Source organism: Amphimedon queenslandica, unplaced genomic scaffold, assembly GCF_000090795.2.
Source record: "Amphimedon queenslandica unplaced genomic scaffold, v1.1 AMPQUscaffold_13490, whole genome shotgun sequence".
Classification (NCBI taxonomy): domain Eukaryota; kingdom Metazoa; phylum Porifera; class Demospongiae; order Haplosclerida; family Niphatidae; genus Amphimedon; species Amphimedon queenslandica.
Window position 1 is genome coordinate 178041 of NW_003546274.1, and position 11220 is coordinate 189260.

The 11220-nt window shown below is 37.9% G+C and overlaps 4 protein-coding genes across 6 annotated transcripts; 3 read left to right on the forward strand and 1 right to left on the reverse strand.

Moving 5' to 3' along the window:
• Positions 1-555: 555 nt before the first annotated feature.
• On the forward strand, positions 556-3036 carry LOC100633628 (dual specificity mitogen-activated protein kinase kinase 6-like). Its single transcript, XM_003384456.3, has 12 exons — positions 556-664; positions 712-796; positions 858-897; positions 997-1110; positions 1160-1279; positions 1360-1479; positions 1576-1627; positions 1694-1818; positions 1954-2025; positions 2198-2340; positions 2625-2670; positions 2721-3036. Exons 1-12 carry the CDS (start codon positions 655-657, stop codon positions 2832-2834), a joined length of 1041 nt encoding a protein of 346 aa, XP_003384504.1. The 5' UTR covers positions 556-654; the 3' UTR covers positions 2835-3036.
• On the reverse strand, positions 3011-5374 carry LOC100638378 (dual specificity mitogen-activated protein kinase kinase 2-like). The gene is made up of 11 exons (XM_011412153.2): positions 5304-5374; positions 5196-5244; positions 4991-5120; positions 4863-4938; positions 4702-4815; positions 4518-4634; positions 4338-4457; positions 4226-4277; positions 3962-4167; positions 3504-3643; positions 3011-3432 (listed from the first exon to the last, which is right to left on the reverse strand). Exons 2-11 carry the CDS (start codon positions 5209-5211, stop codon positions 3300-3302), a joined length of 1104 nt encoding a protein of 367 aa, XP_011410455.1. The 5' UTR covers positions 5212-5244; positions 5304-5374; the 3' UTR covers positions 3011-3299.
• A 537-nt stretch (positions 5375-5911) lies between these two features.
• On the forward strand, positions 5912-9644 carry LOC105316889 (proline-rich transmembrane protein 1-like). 3 transcript variants are annotated; one of them, XM_011412154.2, is made up of 4 exons: positions 5912-6028; positions 6072-6112; positions 6161-6271; positions 6861-7237. In XM_011412154.2, the coding sequence occupies exons 1-4, from the start codon at positions 5986-5988 to the stop codon at positions 7014-7016; spliced, it is 351 nt and encodes a 116-aa protein (XP_011410456.1). In that variant the 5' UTR covers positions 5912-5985; the 3' UTR covers positions 7017-7237. The 3 variants fall into 3 exon arrangements, with proteins under 3 accessions (XP_011410456.1, XP_019849241.1, XP_011410457.1); XM_019993682.1 differs by lacking the exons at positions 6072-6112; positions 6161-6271; positions 6861-7237 and adding exons at positions 7438-7478; positions 7523-7633; positions 9292-9644 and having other exon boundaries at positions 5924-6028; XM_011412155.2 differs by lacking the exons at positions 5912-6028; positions 6072-6112; positions 6161-6271; positions 6861-7237 and adding exons at positions 7287-7394; positions 7438-7478; positions 7523-7633; positions 9292-9644.
• Positions 9645-9732: 88 nt separating this feature from the next.
• On the forward strand, positions 9733-10519 carry LOC109580474 (tumor suppressor candidate 5 homolog). The gene is made up of 4 exons (XM_019993683.1): positions 9733-9885; positions 9961-10016; positions 10068-10175; positions 10224-10519. The coding sequence occupies exons 1-4, from the start codon at positions 9846-9848 to the stop codon at positions 10380-10382; spliced, it is 363 nt and encodes a 120-aa protein (XP_019849242.1). The 5' UTR covers positions 9733-9845; the 3' UTR covers positions 10383-10519.
• Positions 10520-11220: the final 701 nt, after the last annotated feature.

Consider the following 11220-nt stretch of genomic DNA (forward strand, 5'->3'; position numbering starts at 1 on the left):
CACTAGATCTAGATGCAGTATAATCTATTCTATGACCAATGACTGAAGGCTTTTGATATCATCACTGAAATCTCGTACATTCAAAGTTTAAAATTATTACAGTTAAAAATAGTTATTTTTACTTTATAAAGAGTTAAACATTGCAACAAATAAAGATTGAATGGAATAGAAGAACAAGAGGACTGATCCACGGGAAGTTATCATGGTGTATATTCTGAATTCTTGGGAGTTGATCCGCATTCTAGGCACAGGCCCGTGCACGTTCCGCGCGTTCACGTGCTTGGTTCAGCGTGCGGAACGATCCGCAGCAATCCGCACTGATCCGCATTCTAGTAACGCCCAGATTCGATTCCAGCGTCAACGTAACGTCAGGACTAGCGTAATATTGTAAATCCGCCTTAACGAAGATTTTGCAGCTGCTACGTATTAGTACGTAAGCTCATAGATAATAGAGTAAATGAAATTTCATTTACTCTATTATCTATGGTAAGCTTGGCTTGCTCAAGAGCCACACCCTAGGTCTTAATAAGCTTGACCTCGCCCACACACATTAATTATTAAAGAAGGCGTGGCAATATAAGTTTTGCTGCTGTGCTTCTGTTCGTCCTGACGGTCCTGTTCCAATCGCCCGGCACAGCAAAGAAAGAGGAAGAGATGCCGTCAAGTAATCTGTAGGATTTCTAAATATTGTATCACGGTATTCTTGTACAGAGAACAAGTTTAAAGCCAGAGCTGGAGCCATTACTCCACTGAAAATGCCAGAAGTCCAAGCCACACCAAAGCCACCTCCCAGCATGTAAAAATACAAAAATGATATAAAATGTATCACTGATTCTCTCTCCCTTCCTCTCATGTAGTGATTTACCAGATGTTGCTACAGTCACGATTGATAATGAGGTATTGTAACAGGAAAATTATGAGCTGGCAGCATTGTTTTATTATAATGCATTTTGTTATGTATAATATGTACTTGTGAGTTTAAATCTTTTATTGTAGACATTTGAGCTGTCAGTTGATGATCTTGACGTCGAGGAAGAGTTGGGTAGAGGGCAGTATGGGCAGGTGAACAGAATGAAACACAAGCCAACTGGAAAGATAATGGCAGTCAAAGTATGTACAGTTAAAGAGGTGAGTAAACACATGACACTCCTTTTTGTAGAGGATAAGAGCTACTCCGGATCAAGCTGAAAATAAGAGACTGTTAATGGACTATAATGTAGCCATGAGAAGCATAGACTGTCCATTCACTATAACGTTCTATGGGGCATTATTTAGAGAGGTATATACACCCACACACTTTTAATGTGCATGTGTGTGTACATACATGTACATGCCAATTTGTTTCTTTGTATTCAATAGGGAGATGTGTGGATATGCATGGAACTAATGGATAAATCACTAGATAAGTTATATCAGCTCGTTTATAAGAAATTGAATGAGAAGATACCTGAAGTTATCGTTGGCAAAATGGCCGACTCTGTAAGTGAAAGAAAGAATGAAGTGAAAGAAAGAATGAGAGTGAAGAAAGAATGAAAGTGTGCTATTGGAACTAAATAAATATGCCCTCCACTTTAGACATTAAAGGCATTAACATATCTTCATGATGAATTACAAGTGATGCACAGAGGTATGTCAACTGTTAGTACCAAGAAAATGTACACAGAAAAATGATGATAATGTATTATTTACACAGATGTCAAGCCTTCGAATATATTAATTAATAAAAAAGGAGAGATCAAACTGTGCGATTTTGGTATTGCTGGAGAGCTGGTCAATTCCTTGGCTAAAACTGATATTGGTTGCAGACCATATTTGGCAGTAAGTTATCTCTACTTACTATTCCTCCATTACACGTATCTCCTTTCTTTCTTATCTCTTCCTTACTCTCTCTCTCTCTCTCGCCCTTTCCCTCTCCTTTTTCTGTCTCTCCCCCCCCTCTCTCTCTCTTCCTAGCCTGAGAGAATATATGGTGGTCAGCACAAGTATGATCACAGATCTGATGTGTGGAGCTTGGGGATCACTTTGGTACGTGTACATCCACACCATGTGCAGTCAGAATATGCAGTTCATGCACATCTGCTGCTTATCACACATTCTTATCACAATCCTTACACACACACACATTGAATTATCAGATATTAATTAATCTTTTGTTTAACAACACACACACATACATACATGTACATTCACATTTTAGTGCGAGTTAGCAACTGGTGAATTCCCCTATCCTCCTTACCGCAACCTTTTTGAGCAAATAAAACTAGTCGTTGAGGGTGCCCCTCCTCAATTACCAGACGATGGAACCTTCTCTGAAGACTTTAGGGACTTTGTATCAAAGTGGTACGTTGTTTTGAAATTGTCTTAGCATAATATCAATATCCTTCCGAGCTTCCTCCTCACTCTGGTTGTGTATACATTTTCATTATGTGTATAGCCAAGTTGCTGGAGATGTTTTTCACTTGGAATGCCTCCGGTTTAATAAACAACACTGTGTTTAACTGTACATGCATGTAATGATTGTGGGAGTATCTTGTTAGTTGACATTTTGGGAATTTTTAACAATAACCTCACTTTCTCTTGTAGTTTTAACAATATTACCTCTTTCTCTCTTATTTCTCTTGCAGTTTGACAAAGGAACGGGATGAGAGACCTCGCTACGAGGTCTTAAATGTAAGCTCCACCCAAAACCACACCCTTTAATTAGTATTCCTTACTTACAGGGACACAAGTTCATAAAAACTATTGAATCGTCTGATGTCAATATTGCCGAGTGGTACGAGGGTGTCCTGCTGCGTGAGAGCAGTCCAGCTCCTTCGTTAGAAAAGCCAAAATAAGAACCATCATTCACCTGAAATTGAATGCTTGCCTAATTTTTGTATCCTCCAGTTTTCTATCTCTACCCCTCTCTTACACTCTCTAATTGTGTTCTACCATTTACATGTATCATGTTATATTATTATTATTATTATTACTGTTATGATCATGTTGCGCTTTTTTATACTTGATTGTCTTTTCTGATTTCCTTTGATATAGATCGAATTATTAAATTTAACAAAAAACAAATGAAAAAAGGAGCAAGAGATAGGGAAATATATAAACCAAAAGTATTGCATGAATTGTTGCTGAAACGTGTAAAAATAAGATGAAGAGAGAAATCAATACAAAATTACTAATCACAGAGGAGGTGTGTACAAGAATTGCCTGTACATTAATATTGGATACAAAAATAAATTATCTATACTCTAAAACGAGAGAGAGAACTAACTAGGGAAGGACCTGTACTCCTCCTCTCTCCGACATCACTTGCTTTCCTTGACCCTTTCATACCAGCTGGACACATCAACACTGACTCGCCCACTGTTATACAAGACAAAGAATTCTTTTTCCTGGAGCTGTACGTAATTAGGTCGCTGATCCGAGTCCTTGACTAGACTATAAAAGAAATAAAAGATTATTCTAGCATGACTCCCTGTGTTCAACCCACCCCCACCCTTTTACATTACCAGGCGGCAGTAAATTCACGAAGTTCCCGAGTGAAGTTTTCAGGAGGAAGAGACGGAGGGTCACCACTAACAACAGCATTCAACTGATCAAAGATGGTGTTCCACTTCTTGTAGGGGAAAGAGCCTTGAGCCAGCTCAACCTCAAATTGAAAATGTGGAACATTAAGTGGAGTAATTTATCTTTTGGTACTGTACACACAGCTATCATGTTAACATTGTGGCAGGCATGGAAAAGATTACAATACCCAACCACAAACCACCAAACACACACACACACACAAAGTCCACCACTGGGCAGGCAATGGGAGAAAAGATAAACATCTTTGATACTAAAAATCATAAACCTATCTCAAAGTCCATTCACCGCCAGCAAAACAAACTGCACTCCAGGAAACTGAATGAACGCTCTCTCGCTCGCTCTACATTTCTGAATGCATAAACTACTCTACTATCCTTACTAGTGTGATCCCATAGCTCCAGACATCAGACTGTATAGTGTAGCCCAGACATGCTCTAGCTGGGTCTATCCTCTCTGGTGCCATGTACGGGCGGCAACCAACATCCATCGTCCGAGCAATAGAGTCAACCAGTTTACCACTAATGCCAAAGTCACACAGTTTGAACTCACCAACCTTGCTGACTAATATATTACTAGGCTTGACATCTACAGGGAAGTCATACATGTACATTTAGATATAATATAAAAAGCTGTAATTAATAACCTCTATGAATAATTTTGAGCTCTTTTTGAAGAAAATGAAGTGCATTAATGACCTGTGATTAAAGAAATGCATATGCTACTATTGCATGGCTGTGTAGGATTCCTTCACTTACAGCTACTGTCATCTTTCCAAGTATATCTTCAGGTATTCTCTCATTCATCTTATTATAGACAATCTCTGAGACCTGGGCCATACTGGAATCCAATAGCTCCATACAGATCCACACGTGACCCTACACCAGTGACAGTGGGTTTATTATATGAAGGGGGAGGGTAAAGGGGGAGTGGCTAACCTCACGAAGCAGACAGCCATAAAAGTGAACAATAAAAGGACACTCCTTCACTTTTTTAATGACATCAAGTTCTAAGACATTACCGCCTGAAGTTCTGAGATCTTTCATTGGGATTTTCTGAACAGAAAAAAAAGAGAGAGAGTGAGTTAAATATTAATTTCAATTTGAGCTTCATTAGTTCTACCTTCACTGCCATGATGTGCTTAGCTGTGGTATGATTCATCTTTGACACAACTCCAAAATGACCCTCCCCTATACTACCAATGTCCTGAAGGTCATCATTACCACAAGTGTAGACCTACAACGTAACAATTACAATTATGAGTGAACATAAACCACACCTACCTCATCACCAATATGCAGTTTGTCAACTTCAAAGTTAACTGGTAAAATTTCAGCAGTAACAGGTGTAGCAGAAGAACTATAAAAAATTAAAGTTTAGCGTGTGCATTAATTAGGAATAGAATACTTACAGAGATGATGCTGGTGTCGTTGGGGTGGGTGTGGTCACAGAAAAGACGCCGGAATTTGACGGAGTTGAAGGAGTCCTGTTGTTGAACAACATCCTTGGAGGGCGTGGCTTTTTGACATCAATGTGCATTGCTTTAGGGGAGAAGCATGTATTTTGTATAAACACACAAAGGATGAAAATATTTCATTTAAAATAATTGTGTTTACTTCGTGGTGCCGACATGCTTTTTGCCTAGTACTGGATGATTGAGTGTTCCTAGAGTAAAAAAATCGCAGCACAAGCAGTTAGTTAGTTGTAGAGCTCTTCTCTCCTACTTTATTCTCCTTCTCTGTGGGACATACCCAGTTTATATGACCATACTATGTGGGAGTGGCTACATAACTTAGTGGGCGTGGTTCTGATAAAAACTATGGCGTGACGTCATGGAAATGAAGCAGCTGACTGCACTGCTCTGGCACTGGCTGTAAAGTGTTAAAACTATAAAGTAGGCATATTGAACCCAAGCTTTTTCTTATCAGGAGAGAATAAAGCCAATGTATCAGTTTTTTCAAGTAGGCTTTGGTCTAAACATGGTATGAAGCATGGTGCAGCAGCCTTCTGTTATTTTTTGTTCAACAACCACAACAAGTAGAAACAACAAGCTACTTAAATTTTTAATGTATATATCATATATATAATCTTTAATGATTTCACATGTTTTCTCAGACATGCACTTACAATCAATGTCTTGATTAATCTTCCATTTGATATATACAAGCAAAACAAATGTGGCGGCCATAACGATTGGAGTGGATTTTAATGATATCACTACTGCTATAATTCCTTTAACAGTTTTTGTAGTTGTAGCTGCTGCATCTACATGAGAGTAGACTACTATGAACTATGCAGGTGCAATTTATTCATTGTTTACGTGGGTGGATCAATACTGGTAGCCTCCACCACCTCCAGGTTCTGCACAGTTTCCCAATTCCGCCCTCACAAACAACTTGAAACAAGATGCCAACAGAGAAGAAGAAACTTCTCGAGGAACCTCCACCAAGTAAAATTGAAACTGTTTCGTTAATTCTAGATTTCATTTTTAGGCTATACTTCTGCTCCACCAGTTTATTACACCCAACCTCAGGTAAGGCATAGACTTAAACCTACTACAACCTATACTGAATTGATGTAGCAACCAATTCCTGAGGCTTCTCTTCCTAATGATTATCTTATGCTCTCAGTGTTCTCAATCATTTGTTGCTTCTGGCCAGTTGGTGTCATTGCTCTCTTTAAATCTATGGAGGTGAGATCAATTTTTATTTTCACTGAGCCTATAGACCCCCTAGGCGCTAAGACTATTTTGAATGAATTATTTACGGTAGCCACCCACGATTAAAATTACTGACGGCAAGAAGCTCTCCACATCAAAGGCAGATCAAAGCCCAAGGTGCCGAAATGAAGCATAGCAAGAAAACTATGTTGCAGCAACAGTTACCTGGTCTATATGATGTAGTCTGGCCTCCATACCTTCCACAAATGCTGCTTGTAAGCCTATAGTACCTTGTAACGCTCAGAAAAATGGCCAGGCGGTGTCACCGCCTTTGATTTTCTTTTGATCTCGAGGCCTTCTTGCCGTCAGTAATTTACATTGTGGGTGGATACCGTATAGGAAAATTTTATTTATTATGAATGAATATCATTATTGTAATCATATTCATTGAAAATAATCTTAGCGCCTAGGGGGTCTATATGACATACAGATGTGATAATAACACAACAAGCAAACATTACCATGTGTATTTGTATACTTTGCCTTTAGTGAAAGTCCAGTTACGTATTTTGCTAATATATAAACACTGATGTTGTTGGATTTAATATTGTTCCTTTTCTAGACTCAGCGTTACCGTAAAGATGGCTGCCTAGCTAAAGCCCAAGCATCCTCACTTGAAGCAAAAGGCTTCAACATGATATCCATTGGGATAGGAGCGACCTGCTATATCTTCTTTGCAATAGTATTGGTGACAATAATTAGTATAGTAGCAGCATAATAGCAGGCACACTAGCTATAATAACATTGCTGCTCTATTTACACTTTTTAAGATCTAATAGTTTTATGTCATCAGTAATAAACTTATGATAGACTAGTTGTTAAAATGTTACTGATTGTTTGTGTTCAAGTATGTTGGCTTTCATTGTTTTGTGTTTTATTGTAAATTAAAATAATGAAATCAGTTGAGGTGTAAAAAGCCTGACTTTTTCCAAATCTGAAGTTTATAATGATTATAAAATGCAATAAAAACTGTGTGGGTGGATCATCATCAAGATTCAAGAAGCTAGCTGTTGTAGATAATTCCGCCCTCTCACAAACAAAACAGGAAACAAGATGTCAGCAGAGAAGAAGGAGCCTCTCGAGGAACCTCCACCAGGTAAAAAGGAAACTGTTTCTTTAATTCTAGATTTCATTTTTAGGCTATACTCCTGCTCCACCAGTTTATTACACCCAACCTCAGGTAAGAGAGCCTATAGTACTCTCATACTGAATTACATGATGTAGCAACCAATTCCCGAGGCTTCTCTTCCTAATGATTATCTTATACTCTCACTGTTCTCAATTATTTGTTGCTTCTGGCCAGTTGGTATCATTGCTCTCCTTAAATCTGTTGAGGTGAGATCAATTTTTATTTTCACTGAACCTATAGACCACCCTAGGCGTGAATTGGAAAAGTTATGAATTTCATTAATTTTATATACGGTACCCGCCCACACATCATAATTGGCTGCCATTTTGGTTGGCAAGTTTATTATGGAAGTCAATGGAGGCACGAAGAAAATGCCTCACATACCTGCTGTAGCTCTATCAATAGCTAAAAAGCGCTTGTTATAAGAAAGAACAGCTGCCTCTAAGCTTCTCCTGTCAAGGATTTGGTCAAATTTGCTCCAAAAATTTTAATACAGGTTTGTTTTTATGTCGGCCCGTTTGTTCTCCATTGAAAGTTGCCAACCAAAATGGCGGCCGGAATTTATTTCATCCTAAACCACGCCTTACAACCGTAAAAATTTCTAATAATCTTCCTACGCATTCAATTCTCGCCTAGGGTGGTCTATATCACACATAGATGTGATAATAACATAGAATAAATTATCAATTATCGGGCACCACCCATTTTCGGATACTTGTCTTAGGAAAACTAGATCTATAGACCCCTTTCGGCGAGAAGTAGCAGCTTGTGAATATCATTAATTTTGCAATGAATATCATTATATCTCAGTTACGGTATACGCCCACATACAATAATTGGCCGCCATGTTTTACGTCAAGCAGCAAGTGCTTTCTGTGTCCTGGAGATCTTGGTCACTACATTTTGAAGCTAAAAACTATTCTAGAGTCAAGAAAAATGCCAAGAGAGCCAAGTGCAATACTTTTGTTGTATGAGCCTGCTTTCCTCTTTGGGCTGTGACAGAGAGTCAAGAACTGATCGTTCTGGCTCTCCCAGACTTCTTAAGTCTTCAAAATATCTTGCTATAGTAAAGAACAGTTGATATGAAGCTTCTCATAGTCCTGAGTTCAGCACAACAAAAGTTTTATTGGCAAAACAGCTCTACTTTGCACATCAGCCATTGGAACTCTGCATAACTTTGACGTAAAACATGGCGGACAAAAATCCGTTCAATATTATTTCTTTGTATATACGGTATCACAAACTAATTCTCGCCTAAAGGGGTCTATACTTTGCCATCTCATTAAACTGCAGAATATTGTAGTAATAGTTGTACTTTATTTGCATAAAAATAATTGTAGCTCTAGCAAGAGTGCAGCAAAAGTTATCAGCTCTCAAAGCAGGGTGTCCAAAATTACATATATTCGGATAAATTCATCAATGTTCGTACGGTTATTTCTACACGGCAGGAAACAATAGTTTTAGAAAGTCAATATGATAACTTTGTAGGTTTGTCTTTAAACTAATACTACGTTTACACTAGCTTCTTTAACTGAGCCAGCCCTGTTTAAAGTGGGTCAGCACAGTTTCATTTGATAGTGTAAACAGCAACCAAACTGAGCTGAAGTGAGCTGGGCCAAACCAGGCTACTCAAATAAAGTACAACTATTACTACAATATTCTGCAGTTTCATGAGATGGCAAAGTATAGTTTTCCTAAAACAAGCGTCCGAAAATAGGTGGTGCCCAATAATTGATAAGTTACTCTAACAAGCAAACATTACCATGTGTATTTGTATACTTTCCCCTTTAGTGAAAGTCCAATTATGCATTTTGCTAATATGTAAACACTGATGTTGTTGGATTCAATATTGTCCCTTTTCTAGACTCGTCGTTACTGTCAAGATGGCCGCCTAGCTGAAGCCCAAGCATCCTCACGTGAAGCAAAAACCTTTAACATGATTTCCATTGGGATAGGAGTGGCCATCAATATCATTGTTTTTTTCTTTACGATACTAGCTGTGGTGACAACTGTTGCAATTTCTGTAGCACAATAGCAGTTACTGCTAGCTAAAACATTGCTGTGGCTCTATTTACATTTTTTAAAGATCTGATAATTTTATGTCATCAGTAGAACACTTATAATGATAGACTAGTTGTTAAAATGTTACTGATTGTTTGTGTTTAAGTGTGTTGACTTTCATTGTTTAGTGTTTTGATGAAAATTAAAATAATGAAATCAGTTGAGGTGTAAACACAAGAGTCGGGCTGGCCCACCTGACTAGGATATACTTATATATAATAGTTTTAAAAAAAATGTGACATCATTGATGTGATGTCACATCATTGCATTGTGTTATAAAGCATCAGTGCAGACTGCAGAGCTCACTGAGTTGTACATCAAGCATTTCGGCTCTTTTCTTAAATATTATCAGAGAGAATGAACTATCAAGCAAATATGTCAGGATTTGCCTCTGCAGGTAAGTTTGATTTATTGTGTGATAGGTGCAGATAGATGCTCTCTAAATATTGTTTAATTTTATAATTTATTTTAGTACCATCAGAAGGTACAACACAGCAGCCTTCTATTGTTGTCATTCAACAACCACAGGTATACAAACAATAAGCTGCTGTCTTCACATAATTTGTTTGTATTATACAGAAGTCTAGCACTCTGACTGAGCCTTCTCCTGATTACCTTGGGCTTTCAATTTGTGCCATATTTTGTTGCTGGATAATTGCAATATTTGCAATAATGAAGTCAATGGAGGTAAAATCACTAAAACTAATTTTTAAATAATTTTACATGTTTTCTCAGACACGTACCTACAATCAAAGTGGTGATTATGATAAAGCTCTACAAGCCTCATCTCAAGCAAAAAGTTATAGTATAGTAGCAATAATATTGGGATTGATACTCAACGCTCCTCCTATAATACTAATTATTGTATTAAATATAGTAGCAAGAGCAAATTAACTGCAGAGACAGTATGATGTTCAGATCAACATCATGTGCATGTGTGTGAGAGAGAACTTGATTTTTAGTTACTGTACACTGTGATAATGTTTCTTAAATAATTTTTGGTTGTGTTAAAACTCAGCCAGATCAGCTAATTGTGTGTGGGTGGGATTATTGAGCTATGACGTCATTGGTGTATTGGGCATAAAGTCGGTGTATTTTTGTTTGTCACAACAAGATGTCAGAAGAGAAGAAAGAGCCCCCACCAGGTAAGAAAGTAATGTATCGTTAGTTGTACTCTCATTGTTGTTAGCTTATACTGCTCCTCCACCAACATTTATAAATGGAAATGAAGCTCAGCTCGACTGCAGAAAGTAGCAATCTGAATTTTATAATCATTGTAAAATGCAATAAAAACTGTGTGGGTGGATCAATAATCATTCCATGATACTGGTAGTTATCCACCTCCAGGTCCTGCACCGTTTCCCAATTCCCACTCTCACAAACAAGAAACAAGATGCCAACAGAGAAGAAGAAACTTCTCGAGGAACCTCCACCAGGCAAAAATGAAACTGTTTCGTTAATTCTAAATTTCATTTTAGGCTATACTCCTGGTCCTCCAGTTTATTACACCCAACCTCAGGTAAAAGCATAGGATTAAAACCTAGTGCTCTAAATCCTGAATTACATGATGTAGCAACCAATTCCTGAGGCTTCTTTTCCTAATGATTATCTTATACTCTCACTGTTCTCAATCATTTGTTGCTTCTGGCCGGTTGGTGTCATTGCTCTCCTTAAATCTATTGAGGTGAGATCAATTTTTATTTTCACTGAGCCTATAGTGACATACAGATGT

Coding starts and splice junctions, on each gene's coding strand:
- LOC100633628 (XM_003384456.3), top strand. Junction 1,280..1,359: donor ATGGGGCATTATTTAGAGAG/GTATATACACCC, acceptor TGTATTCAATAG/GGAGATGTGTGGATATGCAT. Junction 2,026..2,197: donor GGAGCTTGGGGATCACTTTG/GTACGTGTACAT, acceptor TTCACATTTTAG/TGCGAGTTAGCAACTGGTGA.
- LOC105316889 (XM_019993682.1), top strand. CDS start 5,986: ATGCCAACAGAGAAGAAGAAACTTCTCGAGGAACCTCCACCAA. Junction 6,029..7,437: donor TCTCGAGGAACCTCCACCAA/GTAAAATTGAAA, acceptor TTTCATTTTTAG/GCTATACTCCTGCTCCACCA. Junction 7,479..7,522: donor TTTATTACACCCAACCTCAG/GTAAGAGAGCCT, acceptor TACATGATGTAG/CAACCAATTCCCGAGGCTTC.
- LOC109580474 (XM_019993683.1), top strand. CDS start 9,846: ATGAACTATCAAGCAAATATGTCAGGATTTGCCTCTGCAG. Junction 10,017..10,067: donor TTGTCATTCAACAACCACAG/GTATACAAACAA, acceptor TGTATTATACAG/AAGTCTAGCACTCTGACTGA. Junction 10,176..10,223: donor CAATAATGAAGTCAATGGAG/GTAAAATCACTA, acceptor ATGTTTTCTCAG/ACACGTACCTACAATCAAAG.
- LOC100638378 (XM_011412153.2), bottom strand. Junction 4,939..4,990: donor ACGACACCAGCATCATCTCT/GTAAGTATTCTA, acceptor AATTTTTTATAG/TTCTTCTGCTACACCTGTTA. Junction 4,168..4,225: donor GCTCAAAATTATTCATAGAG/GTTATTAATTAC, acceptor ACTTCCCTGTAG/ATGTCAAGCCTAGTAATATA.